The sequence below is a fragment of the Canis lupus genome, chromosome X (genome assembly GCF_048164855.1).
Source record: "Canis lupus baileyi chromosome X, mCanLup2.hap1, whole genome shotgun sequence".
In the NCBI taxonomy this organism is placed as follows: domain Eukaryota; kingdom Metazoa; phylum Chordata; class Mammalia; order Carnivora; family Canidae; genus Canis; species Canis lupus.
This window is the reverse complement of record NC_132876.1, coordinates 44,568,216-44,591,305: the sequence shown is the minus strand read 5'-3', so window position 1 is coordinate 44,591,305 and position 23,090 is coordinate 44,568,216. Positions and strand designations below refer to the sequence as shown.

Below are 23,090 nucleotides of genomic sequence, written 5' to 3'. Positions count from 1 at the left end.
CAATGCAATATTTGGAAAGGAGTCTTACTAGGATACAGAAGATGAAGGGCTATGATATATGGTATGAATGAATGACTTTCCTTCCCCAGTCCAAGTTTGTAAATTAGCAACAAGGAAACATTTGGTGTGTGTGGGGGGAGGTGGGTTTGGAGAGGGAAATTTATCTCTGTCTCTTTTTCTCTTTTGTCCCATACTTGTTAGGTCACAAATGTCAGATCCCTAGCAGTAGTTGTCAGTTACTCATCTCTGGATTGGAAGCACCTTTCTATAACTGAACAATGGCAGTTCCAGCAAGAATCATTATTAGAATCCTGTTAGAATAATGGAGTATGAATATTTAACCTGAATTTTAACTATTCTCCAAAGGGCAGAAGAGGATGCACTTGCCAACTCAGTAAAATTCCTTGGAGCTAACTAACTTGTGGTGTTATGGGGGACAGGCATTTTGACCAAAAGGAATGCACTGACATGGTATTTTTTGTGCTTTGAGTAATGAGTCATTCATTGACTATCTGAATATTTGGTTATAGGTGGCCTCATTCGCACCCAATGCAGTTTTAGATAGGGTCCAGTCTTCATCCCTGTATAAAGGAAAGCATGTCCAAGCCCATGTCGATCACATAAAGCCATACTATTTATTTATTTCCTATTGCAACAAGCACATGCAATTAGCCAACAGCCTATTTCCCAATTATACTTCCATTGGGTTCACAACTTTCCCTAGAAAGAGAATGCTCCTGGTGCTTTTCTCCAAAATCAACAACAGAAAGGATCTATCAAATTGGATGATAGGGTGAAGGAGAGTTATCTCAGGCTGATCCAGGAACCTGACTTCAGGGACAAGTAGAGCTTCAGTTCCCTTTTCACCAATGTGCAGCACAGCCTTGTGAGCAGCCTGCGGAGAGGGAAGGAACAAATAGTACTGATCACAAACAGGAAAAGTCTTTGGAACAGTTTGGAAGTAGGGAAAGAAAAGAAAGGACAGGGCTATCTCTTTATTGCACTGTTGATGGTGCTTTAATATGGAGGCTATTTGGCTAAGTGTGGTTATTGAATCTCTGGTGATTTTAGAGTTAGCTGTCAGGGAACCACTTACTCCATGGCTTTCTGCCTCCAGAAATCACATTTTTATGCTTTTTCCTTACCCTGCCACCTCCTCCAGAGCTCTATCTCACCAGAGTTGATTGTAATCACTAAGTTTATCTATCAGAATTGTTTTAGGACATGAAAGTTGAGGATTGAATTAACTGTCACAGTTACTTTTTTGGGGGTAATGAGAATGACTCTAGAGTGAATCTGGCATAAGAGGAGTCATTCTGCCTCTCTGGGTTTCAGAATCCTCATTAATAAAATGAGAGAATTTAATTAATTGACCTTAACGGCTATTCCAACTTATACATTCAAGGAACTCTAATCAACCAACTTACCTTGGAAAATTTAAGACCATTGTTCCCCATGAGTCCACGAAAATTGGCATTATCAGCAAAGGCATCCTGAATGCCCATCTTCAGAATGGTGGCTCCAAGGTCATGTGTGGCAGAAATGGAAAACTTTGGAACAAACAAGTCAATCCACCTGTAGGGGAAAGGGAGAGGTAACACATGGCTATCAGCACACCAAGCTCATGATTCTCCTCCTCTGTCGGTCACCATTGTATTATATTGGGCTCTGCTCCTCCCCTAAGTATTGTCAACCATTGATATTCAGATCAATACATGGTTTCTGCACCTCAGGAGTTATCCTGAAATAAATGAACTATGGTTTGGCCAATGTGGGTGACAGCACTGAAAGCAGGGAGCTGTGTCTCATTTATAGTAAAAAAGAAACATCTCTGGGGTGTTAGCCAAGGTTGGGGAGTCAACAACATGAATGACAATTGGTAGCACTTGGAAATTTTCATGGTTTTCCATTTAGCACTCCCAGATAATATGGCTATTTATCTACCTCTTAATGTCAAAATCCTACCCACCCCCTAAATTCTAGTTGGCTTCTGGGAAGACATCAATTTGCTCACTGACTGGCTTTGAAGACTTCATTTTCTCTCTAGCCCTAACTCTTCACTTGAAAAATCCCTATGATACTATATCCTTTGTAGGTTTGTTGATGTGCTTTGAATGAAATGAAATGATGAAGTATGTAAAGCACTTGGTAAAGGGACTGACACAAAGTATCACCTTGGTATACTTTAGTAGTCATCACACAATTGTTAAGTGGTTCGGGGTAATTCTCCTGCCTCTGGGTTTCTGCTGAACTCTGTTTCACCTGTAACATTATGCCCACCCTCTACTTCTCACATCATCTAAAGTGTTTACCCCTTCTGCAGTAAGCGGTTCCACTTCTTCAGTGTTTTAGATGACATGGCCCCTTCCACCCACTCAATCTGACCCTCTTTGGGAAGGACAAAGAGTGCCAGAGCATTCTTGCTGTAGTCCATTTGAAGCACTGTGCAGTTCAACTCCGTATCCACCAGGTGATAGTATTGCTCCATCTGGTGCATCATGGGCACTTTCACTGTTGTGGTCTTGTCCACTGAGAAGCTGAAACCCTCTTCTGTCTTGGATGGATCGAAAGGATTTGCCCACTGGGCTTAAAGTACAGAGAGAAAAGAGTTCCTTTTTTAAAACCAGTATTAATGCCAGTATAAATTTTTCCATCAGTCATCTTATCTGGTAATTAAGACCACCACAGAGGTAGGTATCTGCTGTTAACCAGTTTCACAAGTGAGTGAGAACCAGGGAGAGAAAGTGACTTTACATGCTCTTCCAGCTAGCCCATGGCAGAGCCAGGAGTCACACCCAGGACTGTTGGACTCCATGCTCAACTGCTGTTCCATCTATGTTCAAAACCACTATACTTACACTAAACCCATCAGAGCCACAGTTTCTTCTTCCGTATAAAGGTATAAGCACATCCAACACACAGGGTGAAATGAGACAACAGATCTGTTCTGCCGTTTTATCCGTCTACAAGTGTGTGGTTTGTGGCCAAGAATTGTTCACTCCTCCACCAAACATGGCTGACATGTGCTGTAGAACCAGGAGAAATCATTTGGGCACAGCACCTTCAGAAAAGAGTCACATGTTTCTTGTTGTTACAAGCACGAGCTTTAGAATCAGACAAACCTGGGTGGGAATGCCAGCTCTGAAACTTATTAGCTGTGAACATGGGCCCTTGTAAGGAGTAGATGAGACAATGTATGCAAACCACACATGTAGCATGGTGCTAAACACATAGTGGGTGCATTGTACATGATAGAAATATTTATGTAACATGCCCAAGAATGCACAGCAAGTGAGGGTCACAGTAGAGGTTAAACCCAAGTCTATTTACCTTCCAAGCACAAGCTCGTCCAACCTCACAAAATCTTTTAGAAACCATGATTCTCTAGCTAGATGTGAGCAAGATGTTCATACCATTGTCACTCATTGAAAGTGCCCTCTCCCTAGAAATTCTCTGGATTCATTCAAGGAACTATGTATCCCTCCTGGAAGATTCAAAACTATACACAGCTATGTACAGTAGATCAAGTCACTGTGGTATGAGGGACACCTGATGCCAATGTGAAGAGACTATGAGCTCCCCAGAGAATCCCATCAAATTATGGGAACACTGATCTAGGAATGCATATCTTAGGGCCTTACCTTTAAAGTGAATATAGTTCACCAGGACCATGATGGTGTTTGGTTTGAGGTCTTGGATGAGGCCTACAACTTCCCCTTTGGTTTGCTTCTCCACATGACTGTTGATTAACTGCTGGGCTGCAGAAACATTGGAGAAGTCGGTAGAAAATACCTCAGTTGCATAGAGGTTCTTGACATCATCCAAGAACTGTGCCAGTGGCTTCAGCTGCTTCCCAATGAAGAGGGTATTTCCCATTTGTAATTCTAACTCCTTCTTTGGAATATTCAGTGAACAGATCAGGTGCTGAAAGCCCTGCTGGATCTCTGCCATTGGGGTGTCTGTGAGGTTAAACCCCAAGCTTTCCAGGATTTGAATTTGGGTGCTGTAGCAGGCCCCAAAGGAGAGCATGGCCAAAGCTGCAGAAATGCTCACAGGGGAAAAGAAGATGTTCCGATCTGGGGTCTCCACAGTGAATCTCCGGTACAGGTTAAATGCAAAGTCAGCATTGATGGATGACATCTTATAGAAAGTGGCATTTTTTTGGGGGGAATTGCAGGTGATTACTTTGCCTTCAGATCTGATAGATGATGCACAATGAAGCTCAAGTACCAAGAGAGCCAGATAGAGGAATAGTGGCATTTTGGAAGGAAAGTGATCTATAAGAAATGAGATGAGAGAACCATTGGGGGATCTTAGCTGGATGAAAAATCTTAGTCAGAAACATAATAATTGTCCATCATGACTAGTAAAACAATAGAAAATATTTAATGGTGTGCTCACCAGAGTCTGTGTGGAGGCCTCTCTCCTCTGAACAACTGAAGATACATCTAATAGGGACAGAGAGTAGGAAAGGTAGCTTGTGGGGGCCATCAATGGCATGGACAGTCTTTCAAATGTAATAACAACATATGAAAACTTTGTGAGGAAATTACATTTATGAAAATTAAATTACTTTTTATTTCAATAAGAAGCAGCTTTTCAGAGAGTGAGGTATCCTTTGATAAAACTAGCACTCCCTCTGCTTATGTTAATTTTTGTAGATTAGAATTTTGGATTTTTTTTAATTTAGCATTTTTCTTAAGAGAAAATCTTCAAGAAATGAGATGAGAGAATTATCTTTACATTCCTTTGGATAACATACAAAGGAGAATAATTTTCACAAGATATGTTTGGTTGAGATGGAAGGTTAATGGAGCCAGGTACAAGGTCATGAGCTGAAATTAAAACATTCATGCAACACACAGAAGCCACAGAAGTATCTCCAAACAACAGAAAGATGAAAGTATAACTTTTTGCAGTTTATTTTTTAAGATTTTATTTATTATTCATGAGAGACCAGAGAGAAGCCAAGACATAGGCAGAGGGAGAAGCAGGCTCCCTGAGGGGACCCCCATACAGGACTTGATTCCAGGACCCCAGGATCACAACCTGAGCCAAAGGCAGATACTCAACCACTGAGCTACCCAGGTGCCCCAACTTTTTGCAGTTTAGATGTCCTTCATCAGCAGCATTATCTAAAGAGTCATTTCTAAGTTACATGACATCTTAACACTATTATTCTTACACTCAGGTTCTTTTTTTAAATTATATTAGAACAGAAGCCAAAAAATATAGTGTAGTATTCTCTGAGCCTGGAAAGGTACAAGGCATGGGAATAAGGAATTTGGCTGTGGAATCCAGTGACCACGGACATAAGTGATCAAAAGAAAAAGATCCATGGAGTCAGGACAGGAGTTCTCAGTCCTCCAACCTTCCTCTGAGTAGTCTCATCCATTCCTAGGAACTCATCTGCCACCACACAAAACTACATTCTCTAATACAGATGACTATCTTATATTACCAGACATTTTTCCAACTGTCTACTGGTATAGCCACCAGAATGTTCCACACATACTTCAGTTTCGATTTGGAAGTTTTAAAGTTTCCAAAGGTAAATATAACATCTCCTTAGCTCTCAGTCCTGCTCCTACATCTTCATTCTATATCACTATCAACTGAGACTCCCATGCCAGAAGCCTGGGTGCCATCCTAGGGGCTTCCTTCATTCTCATTCCCTACATCTATTGAGTCACGATGCCTTCTGAGTAATACATACTAAATGTCTCTGAAAACATCTCCTTTCTCCTGCCACAGCCTAAGCTCATGGCCTGAACTACTTCACTAGCTCCTAGCAAGTCACACTATCTCCAATTTCTTCCACCCCAACCCCCTGCATTTACACCTTTATCCAATCTCTACATGTTGTTAGAATCCTCCCTCTGTAAAAATTGCAGAAGCTGGTAAGAGGTCAATTATCAGACGACCACACTTAGACCTTGGCCTCTGGAGCTAGGAATTTGGGGCACACAGTTATCTGGGATTTTGACTTGCTGATAGAAATGTCCAAAATTCCCAAAGAGAGAAAAAGATTACTTACAGCACATGTCCAAGAAGCTACTTGTATCTCTCAGAAAGCAAAATCTTTCCATCTTTATAACATGCCCTGTATTGCAAAAGTAGAGCACTCTTAGTTACTCATTAACCCCAGCATTAACCCTGGGATGATATTTTCAAAGCTGATGCACAAAACCAAGGCCAATAAGAACAAAGTGAAAAATGATAAGGATAGAACTCTGAATGATTGCTTTAGCTGCCAAATCCTTCATCTATAACAAAAGAGAAAGATAATTATCAGAGGTGGCAGGCCCAGATTCATGCTAGGAAATGTGTCTTTTCACCAGGCAGGATGAGGACCATGGGAAAATGCAGAAGGATAAAGACTGTTTTATGCATCAGGACTAGTGTTGGGACTGGCGATCTTTTGAGGGAAAGTTGCATAAAGGCAGAGGCTGGATGGGCCTCTCTAACTGGTGCTATACAAATTATTTGTGCATTGGCACGGAGGAGATGATGTCAAAGTAGCTTCCAACTCTAGACTTCTGATGCTGCACACATATGTCTGCTCAGGGGAAACCAGTCCTATCCTCTGGTCTCTAAAACCCCCTGTGCCATCTCCTGGGTCACAAGAATAAAAGAGGATGCAGAAGGAGACAAGGAGAGTAGAATGAAAGATTTCACTGTCCAGTATTAGCTGTGTACTGAGCTGTGTGATACAAAGTAGCAGTGGGAGCAAAAAACACTAGACTCAGGAGACCTAATTTCCATCCTGTCTCTGCCATTTTCTAGGTCTGGTGGTAGCAGTAGTAATAGTAGTAGTAGTAGTAGTAGTAGTAGTAGTAGTAGTAGTAGTAACAACTCTTGTTTATTGAGTATTTACCATACGCAGGGCATGATGTGAAGCATCTAATTCCAGACACTGTTTCAAGACATTAAGGATATGCATATGCTAAGTGAAGGTTGGACATTAGGAAAATAGAGGCTAATTTGAGAGAAGTCTGATTACAGTCTATGAGGGGATGTAGAAACCAGGTAAAATAGTTCACATTGAGGTCATTAAAAAAAACCACTGGGGGATTTTGGCAAGGCAGTGACTAGATAGAGGATGATTTTGCTGTAACATTGTTTCTTCTCAAACATACAGAGTTCCTGTGAAAAGTACCACACTAAAAAACTCCCCACTGAAAAGTGGGATTTCAGAGGTAAATGCTAAATATCAGCCCTGAATCCAAAGGATCTTTCTAATTACCCATTTTAAAAGGAAAGGGCCTACCTCACATATGGGATGGTCACAGTTTCATGTGTTCCACTCCAAGGCAGTGGAAACATCAGATCTCCAGACACTGAGGTCAGTCCATGATCACTTCTGGTATAAACACATATATCCTCTCTCAACTATAGCCAGTCACTACAGAAGAAACAGGCAAAAGACTATCCAGAAAGAAAACTTCTAAACCTGTGCCCTCTGGTGGCATAGTCAAACAATGATACAGCTTTTTATCTGATGCATCTGATTCAGCTAAGCTTTGCTGGCAGGTAGTAACTGCAGGATCTGTTTCTGGCACATAAGAAGGGCAGCCCTCTCCTTGCAGACTCACCCATTTTGTGCTCTGGAGTTCTATCCTATCATGTCCTTCCTATGTAGTAATGTAATTTGTGGCAAGTTTCTTAATGTCCTAGAACCTAGTTTCTTCACTTCTATAGTGAAATGATAACAATCCCCACATCATGTGGTTATCATATAGATATCACTAGTATCAAGTGAAATGTAGAGGTGCTGTCCAAAAGCTTCTATATAGTGCCTGGCATATAACCAGGATTCAGCAGCTATTAATTCTCTTCTCTTTCATCTACTGGCCTTGATTCTCTCCCCCTACCCAAAGTCTCCACAGGCCCTGTATTCCACTTCCTCCATTCCTAACTGCTGTTTCGTTCTGCTTTCTGGAAATACATTCTCACTAAGATGAAGTGATTGATTGACTATGAATGTATAAGATCTTTTTTGAAACTTATATTTAAAACAATAATTTAATCTTGTGTAAAGCTGCTGAGGCTAGCACATTGAATATAGAATCTCTAGGAAGTGTAACCATATCAATAAATTCAATCAGTTCTAAAATTAAGTTTCTCCCTCTTTGGATGAACACCATAACAATCCATTTTCACACAACTTGCTCAGAATTTTACTTTGGAAATTTCACAATTCAAAATTCTACAGTTTCAGAGTTGTTTTTTTAAGAGAGAATGTGTACACATGCAAGGTGGAAGAGAGTGGCAGAGGGATAGGGAGAAGGAGAATCCCAAGGAGGCTCCATGTCCAGTGCAGAGCCCAAGGTGAGGCTTGATCCAACAACTGTGAGATCATGACTTAAGTTGAAATCAAGAGTCAGATGCTCAGCCTACTGAGCCACCCAGGTGCCCCTAGTTTCACAAATCTTTTAATGCATAAACATTTTTCTCCTACTTTTGAGTTGATATTTGATCCTATATCCTAGTTTTGGGGTAAATGATGGTGTCTTAGTCTAGTTGTAAGTCTGGAGACATTAATGAGTGTGGGGTGGTGGCAGTAGAAAAATGGGCTCCTTCTCACAATTGAAATTTTATGAAGTACTGTGTATTTACACAAAAGGGAGCCACACTGAACAAAGAGAAGGAATGTTTCTATAGTCAAGGGGAGCTGAATGGGTATTTTGAGCCTGAGGTATTTTTTAGTTCTCTCAATTTACTTATTCTTAAGTTCTTATTATTTTTATTTCAGTGACTAACTGACAAATATGACCTGTCAATGCTGGGAACTAAATATTATTCTGTAACTTAATAATTCACAAGATCAAGTGCTAATTTAGCCTTCTAGCTCCATTAGGTAAGAAATTCTAGGTTGGCAGAGTACGAGAATCCTAAATTCACCTCATCCTATGGATACACAAAGATAACAGACACATCAGTGCAAGTCAGAAAACAACACGAAGACTTTCCACAGTTAATCCTAAAGAAGAGGGCAGCCCCGGTGGCTCAGCGGTTTAGTGCCGCCTTCAGCCCAGGGCGTGATCCTGGAGACCCGGGATCGAGTCCCACGTCAGGCTCCCTGCGTAGGGCCTGCTTCTCCCTCTGCCTCTCTCTCTCTCTCTCTCTCTCTCTCTGTGTGTCTCAAATAAATAAATAAAACCTAAAAAAAAAATCCTAAAGAAGAGACCACATTGAAAAGAGTAGGAGGGGCAGAGACATGGTTAGCAACAAGCCCTAAGGTGAGACCAACCACAAATGGGAAGGACACCACAAGCAAAGAGAAGTGAGATCAGTCCCCACACCAGGCACCCCAGGCATGGGGGACTTGCACTGGTAAAATGAATCTTCATGATATTTGACTTTGAAAACCAAAATATGGGCCTTAACTTTGTGAGTTTTTACAATCAACAGGGATTAACTCCAAGTACTTTAAAAATCAGTCACCTTAGCTCCAGAAGAACCAGGGGGCAATAGGAAAACAAGCCCCTGCTCTTAAAGAGCCAGCACAGCAAATAAACCACGAGGATACAGCACAGAAGCAGCAGTTTAAAAAGTGCCTCGAGTATATGAGGAGATTAAATTATTTATCTCAGAACTTGAGTTGAGGGGGAAGGGATCTTTAGGAGACTTCTCCAAGAAAAAAACAGCTGACCTATGTCATTTCTCACACTCCTCCCATGCTTTGATAGCCAGACACTTATAGGAACCAACCTAAACATTCTCCACCTATTTTCCTAACACTGCACACCCTACCCCCACATTCTTTTGCAGACCTGCCCCATCATACAGCCCTACCTGGCAGGCATGCCTCCAAAGCAGCTCTTGCCATAACACACCTTTCAATCAGCATCAGCACAGACTGCCACCACTCCTGCCCTGAAGATAGGGAAAGATAACTGTATATACCAGTGCAACTCCAGTGCCTGCAGCCAAACCTTATAACTGTCAGTGCAGACAGAGTGCCCTCTGATCAGTGCAACTGCAGCCCCAGTAGATGATCTGCGGGGCAGGAATCTGATCTGAGTGTCATCCTACTGACCAACAAAAAACTCTCATGTACAGCACAGGGAGAAAGATCTGAAGTTTGATGCATCTGTAGTCCTGGCAGATGGGCTAAGGACAGGCATGTGATCTAATTCCTGGCACTGACCAACTATAACACCACAGCAACTCCAGACTGGCCCCTTAATAGCACAGAAACCAAACTCTTCCCATTGTGCCCACAACAGGCAAATAGGGACATTGGAGTTGGCTGGACTAAAATCAAATGCAGGTCAGACATAATAGTAGGATGTACACAACACACAGAGAAGACACACCTTAAACATAATGTTCTGGTGAACAGAGAACATTGTGTTACAAGGAACCACAGGACCTGTTACTCATAACGTAATTACTTTCAAGTTCAGAGGATGTAGCTGATTTTCCTAATACTTAGAAACAAACACAGAGAGCTAGACAAAGTGAGGAGAAAGAGGAGTATTCACAAATGAAAGAACAGTACAAAACCACAGCAAGAGACCTAAATGAAACGGAGATAACTAATATGCCTGATAGAGAAATGAAAGCAATGATCATAAAGATAGTGGATTTGAGAAAAGAGGAGGACATCAGTGAGACCCTTAACAATGAGATCAAAGAGAACCAATCAGATATTAAGAACAAAATAAGTGAAATTAAAAATATACTACATTAAATAAATAGTAAGCTAGAGAAAGCAGATGAATGAAACAGCCACATGGAGAACACAATACTGGAAAGCAAGCAATCTGAGCAGGTGAGAGAAAATATAATAACACAAAATGAAAACAGACTTAGGGAACTCAAGGCCAATATCAAGTGTAATCACATTTGCATTATAGGGATCCTAGAAGGAGAAGAGAGAGAAAAGAGGGCAGAAAAGTTATTTGAGGAAATAATAGAAGAAAATGTTCCAAATCTGGGAGAAGGAAAGAGATATCCAGATCAAGGGGGAGAACCCCCAACAAAGTCAACAAAAGGAGGTTCACACCAAACAAAGAGTAATTAGAATGAAAAAAAGTAGTGCTAGTGAATTTTAAAAGTAGTAGGAAAACTGAAAATGCTTACATACAAGGGAACCTCCAAAAGCCTATCAGCAGATTTTCCAGCAGAAACTTTGCAGGTCAGAAGAATGTGGCATGATATATTCAAAGCACTGAAAGGGAAAAATCTGATGCCAAGAACACTATCCAGAAAGGGAACCACTCAGAATAGGAGAAATAGGGTTTCCCAGACTAACAAAAGTTAAAGGAATTTATGACCACTACCCCAGCACTGTAAAAAATGTTAAAGACTCTTTGAGTGGAAAGGAAAGACCATAAGTAGGAGTAGGAAAAGTAGGAATCACAAAAGCATATCTAAAGAAATAAAAGGACTCCCAAAATAAAAGGATATAAGATATAACACCATATACCTAAAATGTTGGGAAGGCGGAGTAAAGAATGAGTTCAAACTTAGGCAACCACCAACTTAATATAGACTGCTATATGCAGAAGATATTATATATAAACAGACTGATAACCAGTTGTCAAAAACCAGCATTAGGGCAACCTGGTGGCTCAGTGGTTTGGCGCTGCCTTCAGTCCATGGTGCGATCCTCAGGTCCTGGGATCGAGTGCCACATCAGGCTCCCTGCATGGAGCCTGCTTCTCCCTCTGCCTGTGTCTCTGCCTCTCTCTCTGTCTCTCTCTCTCTCCCCCTCTGTCTTTCATGGATAAATAATAAAACACAGGCGGGGTGAATGGGTGACGGGCACTGAGGGGGGCACTTGGGATGAGCACTGAGTGTTATTCTGTATGTTGGCAAATTGAACACCAATAAAAAATAAATTTATTATAAAAAATAAAAATAAAATAAAATTTTAAAAAATGGGCAGAAGATATGAACAGATATTTCTCCAGAGATCCAAATGGCCAATAGAGTAAAAGATGCTCTAAGTCACTCATCATCAGGGAAATGCAAATGAAAACCACAATGATATATTACCTCACACCTGTCAGATGGCTAAAATAAAAATTTCGAGAAAAAAACAAGCATTGACAAATATGTGGAGAAAACAGAGCATTCTTGCACTGTTGGTGGGAATGCAAACCAGTACAACCACTGAGGTAAATAGTGTGGAGCATATTCAAAAAATTAAAAATAGTACAGAGAAGAGGAAGATGGCAGAAGAGTAGGAGGACCCTAGGCTCATCTTGTCCCACAAACACAACAAGATAACTATTAACCCACAAACACAACTAGATAACTATTAAATCATCCTTGATATATCAGATTTCAACCTGAAGACTGACAGGACAAACTCCATAACTAAAAGGAAAGAAGACTCCTCATCAAAGACAGTAGGAAGTGTGGAGACTAGTTTAGGAGAAAAACAGATCCTGAGTGCTTCAGAGGGGAGGGAGCTGTGATTGCAGAGAATGGCAAGAAAGAGAGAAGCACACAGGGAAACACAGAAGAACATTTCTTCAAAGTTGCTGGATTGGAAAATGAGAAGGGATGAATTTCTGAGTTCCTGTAATTACTGGGAATTAAAGCCTGGAGTTTTAAAGGTCAGCAGGCTTGACTGGGATAGAGAATTCACTGCTCCTGGAGAGAATATACATAAATAACCTGGGGGCAGACTGTGTAGAAACAGAAATTTGAAGGATGCCTGCTTCACACAGTGGGGAGATTATTGGCTCTTCTCTGAGCACACCCCTGAGAAGCAGTGTTCATGGAGACTACTCTGTGGGAACAAAGGAACTGACTATCAACATTTCTCTCCTGGCTATAAACACAGAGCCACTTGCAAGAAACAACACAGAGCTGATATTGACAGCCTAACTTGCCTACACCAAGCATCACCCCTATGCACTCTGGTGGGACTGCCCTTCTCAAGCAAGTTTGCCTCAGGCCCAGTGTGGTGGGTACCTCCCCCAGAAAACTGGGAAAAACCCCTACCCCCACCACATCACCCAACCAGAGAGCTCTGCAAGGCCTCAGTTCTCACTTTACAAGTACATCAGACCACAACTACTTAAAACTCAACACATTCAGACCAGGGACCAAACATTGTCCATACCTGGCAAGGATAGCCTCTGCAGATGACTGGCCTGAAGGATAGAGAAGACACAACAAAACAGCAGAGAGCACATAGCACATACTAGAGACACACACTGAGGTTCCAGGCCCTGGGCACTACAAGATTTCTTTTGCAAAAGACCATTACTTTCAGGAACAGGGCACATAAGTGGCTTTTCTAACACAAATAAGAAGGTAGAGACTTGGACAGAATGTGAAGATGGAGGAATTTATCCTAAATGAAAGAATAAGATAAGGCCACATCCAGAAGTCTAGGCAAAACACATATGAGTAACATGACTAAGGGAGAATTTAAAGGAACAATCATAAGGATACTCACTGGGCTTGAGAAAAGAAAACATCAATGGGACCTTTACCACAGAGATAAAAGAGTTTAAAAAAGAATCAATCAGAAACAAAGAATGCAATAAATGAGATTGGAAACAGCTTGATGCAATGAACAATGGGTTGGAACAAGCAGAGGAATGAATTAGTGACCTAGAAGACAAAATAATGGAAAATAAGAAAGCTGAACAAAATAGACAAAGAAGAATTATGCAACGTGAGAATAATCTTAGGGAGTTCAGATACTCCATGAAACATAACATTCATATTTTAAGAGTCCCAGAAGAAGAAGAGGGAGAAAAAGGGGCAGAAAATTTATTTGAGGGAATAATAGCTGAAAACCTCCCTAATCTGGGGAAGGAAACAGACATCGGATCTGGAAGGCACAGAGAACTCCCATCAAAATAAATAAATAAATAAATAAATAAATAAATAAATAAATAAATAAAACAGGCCAACACCAAAACATATTGGAATTAAATTTGCAATAATATAGTGATAAGGAAAAAAACCTTGAAAGTAGCAAGACAAAAGAAGTCCTTAACTTAAAAGGGAAGACCTATGAGGCTAGCTGGAGATTTCTCAACAGAACCTTGGCAAGCCAGAAGGGAGTGGCATGATATATTAAAAGAGCCGAATGGGGAAAATCTGCTGCCAAGAATACTCTATCCAGCAAGACTATCATTCAGAATAGAAGGAGAGATAAGAGTTTCCTAGACAAACAAAAACTAAAGGAGGATATTGCCGCTAAACCAGCCCTGCATGAAATATTAGAGACTCTTTGAGTACAAAGAAAGGACCAAAAGTGACAAGGACAAGAAAGTTTCAGAGAAATCTCCAGAAATAATGACAAAACAAGTAATAACATGGAAGGAAATACGATAACTATCAATAAATAATTTGAATGTAAATAGACTAAATGCTCCAATCAAAAGACATAGGATAGGGACGCCTGGGTTGCTCAGTGGTTGAGCATCTGACTTTGGCTCAGAGCATGATCCTGGAGTCCTAGGATCGAGTCCCATATTGGGCTCCCTGCATGGAGCCTGCTTCTCCCTCTGCCTATGTCTCTGCCTCTCTCTCTCTCTGTGTGTCTCTTATGAACAAATAAAATCTTTTTTAAAAAACAAAAAATACATAGGATTTCAGAATATATTTAAAAAACAATACCCATCAATATGCTGCCTAAAAGAGACTCATTTTAGACCTAAAGACACCTGCAGATGGAAAGTGAGGGGATGGAGAAACATCATTCATGCAAAAGAAAGCCAGTAGAGCAATAGTTATAGCAAACTAAACTTTAAAACCAAGACTGCACATGTCTTTTGCCCATTTCATGATTGGATTGTTTGTTTCTTTGCTGTTGAGTTTCACAGACGAAGACATAGACATGGCCAACAAGCAAATGAGAAAATGCTCCGCATCACTTGCCATCAGGGAAATACAAATCAAAACCACAATGAGATACCACCTCACACCAGTGAGAATGGGGAAAATTAACAAGATAGGAAACCCATATGTTGGAGAGGATGTGGAGAAAGGGGAACCCTCTTGCAATGTGAACTGGTACAGCCACTCTGGACAACTGTGTAGCTTCCTCAGAGTTAAAAATAGAACTGCCCTACAACCCAGCAATTGTACTGCTGGGTGTTTACCCCAAAGATACTGATGCACTGAAACCCCAGGACACCTGTACCTCAATGTTCACAGCAGCAATGTCCACAATAGCCAAACTGCGGAAGGAGCCTAGATGTCCTTCGTCAGAGGAATGGATAAAGAAGATGTGGTATATATAGACAGTGCAATATTACTCAGCCATTAGAAATGACAAATACCCACCATTTGCTTCGAAGTGGATGGAACTGGAGGGTATTATGCTGAGTGAAGTAAGTCAGTCAGAGAAGGACAAACATTATATGGTCTCATTCCTTTAGGGAATATAAAAATTAGTGAAAGTGAATAAAGGGAAAGGAGAGAAAATGAGTGGGAAATATCAGTGAGGGTGACAGAACCTGAGAGACACCTAACTCTGGGAAATGAACAAGGGGTGGTGGAAAGGAAGGTGGGTGGGGGGTTGGGGTGACTGTGAGATTGGCACTGAGGAGGGCACTTGACGGGATGGACACTGGATGTTATGCTATATGTTGGCAAACTGAACTCCAATAAAAAAATAATAAAATCCTCTGATTCTGTATACTGTAAGTCCCTTGACCTGCCCTGGAACACCAATAAAAAATAAATTTATTATTAAAAAAAATAAATAAATAATAAAAAAGGAGAAAAAAGAAAATAAAAAATAAAACCAAGACTGTAATAAGAGACAAAGAAAGACACTATATCACAATAAAGGGTACAATCCAGCAAGAATACATAACAATTGTAAATATTGATGCACTCAACATAGAAGCACCCAAATATATAAAAGAATTAATAAGCAGCATAAAAGAAGTAATTGATAAGAATAATTAATAGTAGGGAACTTTACCACTCCACTTACATACATCAATGGATGGATCATCTAAACAGAAAATAAACAATGAAACAATGGCTTTGAATGACACACTAGACCAGAGGGACTTAACAGATATATTCAGAATATTCCATTCAGAAACATCAGAATACACATTCTTTTCAAGTACACATGAAACATTCTCCAGAATAGATCACATATTAGGTCACAAATCCGGTCTCAAAAAATACAGAAAGATTAAAATCATACCATGCACCTTTTCTGACTACCACACCGTGAAACTAGAAATCAACAAGAAAAACTTTGGAAAAACAACAAATTCATGTAAATTTAACAATGTGCTACTAAATAATGAATAGATCAACAAGGAAATCACAAAATAATTTTTTTAAAAGGCATGGAAACAAATGAAAATGAAAATGAAAACACACACACACACACACACACACACACACAAAGAAAATGAAAACACAATGTTCCAAGACCTTTGGGATGCAGCAAAATGGTCCTAAAGCGAAGTATATAACAATTCAGGCTTATTTCAAGGAGGAAGAAAATCCTCAAATAAACATCCTAACCTTACACCTAAAGAAGCCAGAAAAACAACAAATAAAGCGTAAATCCAGCAGAAGGTTGGAAATAATAAAGATTAGAGCAGAAATAAATGACATAGAAAGTGAAAAATGAACGGTAGAATAGAACAAAGATACCAGGAGTGGGTTCTTGAAGAAATTAATAAAATTGATAAACCACTAGCCAGACTTATCAAAAAGGACTCAAAGAAATAAAATTACAAATAAGAGAGGAGAAATAATCCACACCAGAGAAATGCAAACAAATATAAGAAAATATTATTTTAAAAAAACCTATATGCCAACAATTTGGAGAACCTAGAAGAAATCAATAAATTTCTAGAAACATATAACCTAGCAAAACTGAAACAGGAAGAAAAGAAAACTAGACCTATAACCAGCACAGAAATTGAATCAGTAGTCAAACAATTCCCAAACAAACAAAAGTCCAGGACCAGATGGCTTCACATTCTACCAAGCATTTAAAGAGTTAATACTTACTCTTTTCAAATTATTCCAAAACCTATAAGAAGGAAAACTTCTAAACTCATTTTCTGAAACTAGCATTACTCTGACACCAAAACCAGATACAGACTCCACTGAAAAATGAGAACTACAGGCCAATATCCCTTGTGAACATGCATACAAAAATTCTCAATAAAATACTAGCAAACTGAATCCAACAATACATCAAAAAAAATCATTCACCACAATCAAGTGACAGTTACTCCCAGGTTGCAAGCAAGGTGACTTTTTTTTTGCAAACCAATCAACATGATGCATCACATTACTAAAATAAAGTATAAAAGTGATATGATCATTTCAATAAACACAAAAAAGCATTTAACAAAGTAAAACATCCATTCATTATACAACAAAGTAGGTTTAGAGGAAACACCTCAGCATAATAAAGGTCATATATGAAAAACCCACAGCTAACATCATAACTCGATGAAAAACTGAGAGCTTTTCCTTTACAATCAGGATTAAGACAGGGATGTCTACTTTCACCACTTTTCTTCAACATAGCACTGGAAGTCTTAGCCCCTGCTAAGACAAAAAAGAAATACAAGGCATCCACACTGTCAAGGAAGAAGTAAAATTTCACTATTTGCAAATGACATGCTAGTCTCTTTAGAAAACACAAATACTCCACCAAAAAACTGCTAGAACTGATACCTGAATTCAGTAAAGTCACGGGACACAAAATCAATGTATAGAAATCTGTTGCACTACTATACAACAATAATTAAACAACAGAAAGAAAAATTTAGGAATCAGTCCCATTTACAATCACACCAGAAACAATAAAATAACTAGGAATAAATATAACCAAGGATGTGAAAGATCTGTGTTCTAAAAAATATAAAATACTAATGAAGAAAATTGAAGATGACACAAAGAAATAGAAAAACATTCCATGATAATGGATTGAAAGAAGAAATATTATTAAAACGCCTAGATTACCCAAAGCAATATGCACACTTAATGCAATACTTATCAAAATACCAACAATATCTATCATAGATATAGAACAAAAAATTCTAACATTTTTATGGACCAGGAAAGACCCCCAAATACCCAAAGCAATCTTGGAAAAGAAACCCAGAGCTGGAGGCATCACAACTCCCGACTTCAAGTTATATTCCAAAGCAGTAGCGATCAAAACAGTATGATACTGGGCACAAAATAGACACATAGATCAATAGAATAGAATAGAAAACCCAGAAATTAACCCACAACTATATGGTCAATTAATCTTTGATAAAGCAGGAAAGAATATCCAATGGGGAAAAGACAGTCTCTTCAATAAATGGTGTTGGAAAAACTAGACATTTACATGCAAAACAATGAAACTGGATCATTTTCTTATGCCATACACAAAAATAAATCCAAAATGGATGAAACACCTATGTGTGAGATATAAAGCCATAAAAATCCTAGAGGAGAATACATAACAGTTACCTCTTTGACATCAGCTGTGGCCAATTCTTCCTAGATCTGTCTCCTGAGGCAAGGAAAACAAAAGCAAAAATAAACTACTGGGACTACATCAAAACAAAGCCTTCTGCACAACTCAGGGGACAATCAACAAAACTAAAAGGCAACCTAAGGAGTGGGAGCAATTTTACAGATGACATATCTGATAAAGGGTTAGTATCCAAAACATATTAAAAAATTTACACAGCTCAGCACCAAAAAATCCCACAAATAATCTAATTTAAAATTTAAAAATAGGCAGAAGACATGAACAGACATTTCTCCAAAGAAGAAATTTAGTGGTAAAAAGATACACCCATGAAAAGATGCTCATCATCACTTACCATTAGGGAACTGCAAATCAAAAGTACAATGAATTATCACCTCACACCTGTCAGAATAGCTAAAATGAAAAACACAAGAAACAACAGGTGTTGATGAGGATGTGCAGGAAAAGGAAACCTCTTGCACTGTTGTTGGGAATTCAAACTGGTACAGCCACTGTGGAAAACAGTATCGAAGTTCCTCAAAAGCCTAACCCTAAAAAATAAAAATAAAATAAAATAAAATAAAATAAAATTAAGTTAAATTAAAAAAGCCTAACCCTAACCCTATTTTTTTACAATTTTTATTTTTTTAATTATTTTTTATAATAAATTTATTTTTTATTGGTGTTCAATTTGCCAACATACAGAATAACACCCAGTGCTCATCCCGTCAAGTGCCCCCCTCAGTGCCCATCACCCATTCACCCCCACCCCCCCCCCTCCTCTCCTTCCTCCACCCCTAGTTCGTTTCCCAGAGTTAGGAGTCTTTATGTTCTGTCTCCCTTTCTGATATTTCCTACCCATTTCTTCTCCCTTCCCTTCTATTCCTTTCACTATTATTTATATTCCCCAAATGAATGAGAACATATAATTTTTGTCCTTCTCCGATTGACTTATTTCACACTTAATACCCTCCAGTTCAATCCACGTTGAAGCAAATGGTGTAACCCTAACCCTATTATCCAGTAATTGCACTACTGCATATTTGCCCAAAGAGTACAAAAAATACTAATTCAAAGGGATACATGTACCGATGTTTATATCAGCATTATGATAGCCACATTATGGAAACAGCCCAATTATCTACTGACTGATGGATAAAGAAGAAATGGTATATATATAATATTACATGGCCATAAAAAAGAATGAAATCTTGCCATTTGCATCAACATGGATAGAAATTATTATGCTAATTGAAATAAATCAGAAAAAGACAAATACCATGTAATTTCACTCGTGTGTGGAATTTCAAAAGCAAAACAAAGGAACAAAGGGGAAAAGTGAGAGAGAGAAAACAAGAAACAGACTCTTAACTATAAAGAACAAACTAATGGTTACCAGAAGGAAGATGGGTAGAGGGATGGGTTAAATGGGTGATGGGGATTAAGGAGTGCACATGTGATGGGCACCAGGCATTGCATGTAAGTGTTGAGTCACTATATTGTACACCTGAAATTAATATTACCCTGTATGTTAACTAACTAGAACTTCAATAAAGACGTTTAAAAACAATTAAAAATAGAACTATGCGAGTGAATGGGTGACAGGCACTGGGGGTTATTCTGTATGTTAGTAAATTGAACACCAATAAAAAATTAAAAAAAAAAGAACTATGCTATAATCCAGTAATTGCACTACTGGATATTTCCCCAAAAATATGAAAACACTAATTCAAAGGGATACATGCACACTCATGTTTATTACAGCATTGTTTACAATAGTCAAGATAGAGAACAGCTCAAGTGTCCATTGATCAATGAATGGATAAAGAAAATGTGGTATATGTATACAATTGAAAAGTATTCAGCCATAAGAAACAATGAATTCTTGCCATTTGCAACAACCTGGATGGAACTAAAGAGTAAAATGCTAAGTGAAATAAGCCAGTCAGAGAAAAACAGATGCTATATGATTTTCTTATATAGAAACAGATATATAAGAAATGAAACAAATGAACAAAGGAAATAAAAGAGACAAACCAAACAAAAAATAGACCCTTAACTATAGAGACCAAATGTTGGTTACCAGAGGGGAGTTGAATGAGAGTATGGGTGCAATAGGCGAAGGGGGATTAAGAGTACACTTATCTTGATGAGCACTGAGGAATACATAGAATTGGTGAGTGACTATATTACTATATTATGCACCTGAAACTAACATAGTATTGTGTATTAACTATATTGGAATTAAAATAAAAAATATATAATGCCCTCCAAGGTTGACCATGTTGCCACAAATGGTAGGATTTCCTTCTTTTTATGGCTGAATAATATTCCATTATATAATGTATGAATGAGACTAATGCCATCTTGGATAAATCCATCATGAAGAGCACTCTGTGACTTTAAGGCTTTTTTGAGCATAGCCCTCCCTCCCCATTCGTTCTTTTTATCTAAACGCACACAATAGGGCAGCCCTGGTGGCTCAGCGGTTTAGCGTTGCCTTCAGCCCAGGGTGTGATCCTGGAGACTTTGAATCGAGTCCCATGTTGGGCTTCCCACATGGAGCCTGCTTCTCCCTCTGCCTGTGTCTGTCTCTCTCTGTCTCTGTCTCTCTCTCTCTCAATCTCTGTGTGAGTCTCTCATTAATAAATAAAAATCTTTAAAAAAAATAAATAAACGCACATAATAACCCTTAAGTATATCTTTAGGGCATAACATCCTTGACTGCTTTGACATATGACTATGGTATACAATTATTTCTCAAACATTTCCTCCCTAGTGGTCTCCAGCACTACTTCCCAACCACTCAGGCTATAAAAGCAGATCTTAGAGGAGGTGGAGTTTACAAAGATGAACTCATTTTGCAGCCACCTAAGACAAACTTCTGTCCATAAGTCACTTTAATAAGCCATTTTTGTGAAGGTGCAATTACTAGCTTTTTTCTTCCTTCATACAGTTCTTTTGGCCTCTGTAGGTCATTTTGCATATAACTCCCCATCATGGAACATATACATATGTGCACTACATTTTCTTTATCCACCTATCGATGGACACCTAGGTTGTTTCCATATATGGACTATTTTGAAAAATGTTACAATGAACATGGGAGTGCAAATATATCTTTGAGATATATGTATATAAGCATCTAAACTACTTAAAATAAAAGCCAAACATAATTTTTAACACAACCATAAAGAGAATTAGTGGTTAAACCCCATATATCTGAGAAAAAAATGGATTCCTCCAAAACCAATTAGAAGGTTTATTCTGAAAACCCAAGACAGTAATCAAAACTTTCTCTCAAATAATTCAAGAATGGGACAAAGATGTTATTGATATAATGTATACATGTATAACACAGGAAACCCTGAAAAGTGTCCATTACTTTATCTGATCCTCAGAAAGCCCTTGTGATGTAACTAGGGTAACATTTCTCTAAATTGATAGATGATAAAATCAAGGCCTAGAAATGGAAAGAAACACAACAAAGTCCCATCAGGGAGACATTTATTAAACCAACTTGAGACCTCAGATTGGGATTGTGACTCACTTTTATGGTCTTTATGAAGGAGGTAGATTAGAAGATTTCTACATTTCATTCCAGATTGAAACCAATGATTTATGACAATATTATACTCCTTCCTTTTTAAACCAGAGAAAAGTTAAAATCATTGATATTCCCGGTAGGAGTGAAACGATGTAATGATTGTCCTTCTCTTATTGACTAACTTCAGTAAGCATAATACCCTCCAGTTGCATCCATGTCGAAGCAAATGGTGGGTATTCATCATTTCTTATGGCTGAGTAATATATACCACATCTTCTTTATCCATTCATCTTTCAATGGGCACCAAGGTTCCTTCCACGGTTTCGCTATTGTGGACATTGCTGCTATAAACATTGGGATGCAGGTGTCTCAGCTTTTCACTGCATCTGTATCTTTGGGGTAAATCCCAGTAGTGTAATTGCTGGGTCGCAGGGTAACTCTATTTTTAACTCTTTGAGGAACCTCCACACAGTTTTCCAGAGTGGCTGCACCTGTTCACATTCCCACCAACAGTGCAAGAGGGTTCCCCTTTCTCCACATCCTCTCCAACATTTGTCGTTTCCTATCTTGTTAATTTTCACCATTCTCATTGGTATGAGGTGATATCTCATTGTGGTTTTGATTTGTATTCCTTGATAGCAAGTGATGCAGAGCATTTTCTCATGTGCTTGTTGGCCATGTGTATGTCTTCTTTGGTGAAATTTCTGTTTATGTCTTTTTAAAAATAGTGAAAGGGATTATAGGAATGAAGAGAAAATGAGTGGGAAAATTAGAGGGTGACAAAACTTGAGAGACTCCTAACTCTGGGAAACGAACAAGGGGTAGTGGAAGGGGAGGTGGATGGGGAGATGGGGTGACTGGGTGACAGGCACTGAGGGGGGCACTTGATGGGATGAGCACTGGGTGTTATACTATATGTTGGCAAATCGAACTCCAATAAAAAATATACATATAAAAAAAGAAAATATTTTAACAAATCATTGATATTTGTTTGGAGTGATGAAGGGACTGTATCAATAATTATTTTCTAAAATATGGTATATAAAAATAATTTATTGTTCTTTTTTTACGAAAAAATATTTTCAGTTAAAAAACAACTTA

General features: G+C 38.8%; 1 protein-coding gene across 1 annotated transcript; it reads right to left on the bottom strand.

The window, feature by feature from the left end:
* Positions 1 to 612: 612 nt before the first annotated feature.
* Positions 613 to 18,943, bottom strand: SERPINA7 (serpin family A member 7). The gene is made up of 7 exons (XM_072815486.1): positions 18,798 to 18,943; positions 18,439 to 18,481; positions 4,402 to 4,448; positions 3,642 to 4,277; positions 2,313 to 2,586; positions 1,428 to 1,575; positions 613 to 895 (listed from the first exon to the last, which is right to left on the bottom strand). The coding sequence occupies exons 2-7, from the start codon at positions 18,447 to 18,449 to the stop codon at positions 692 to 694; spliced, it is 1,320 nt and encodes a 439-aa protein (XP_072671587.1). The 5' UTR covers positions 18,450 to 18,481; positions 18,798 to 18,943; the 3' UTR covers positions 613 to 691.
* Positions 18,944 to 23,090: the final 4,147 nt, after the last annotated feature.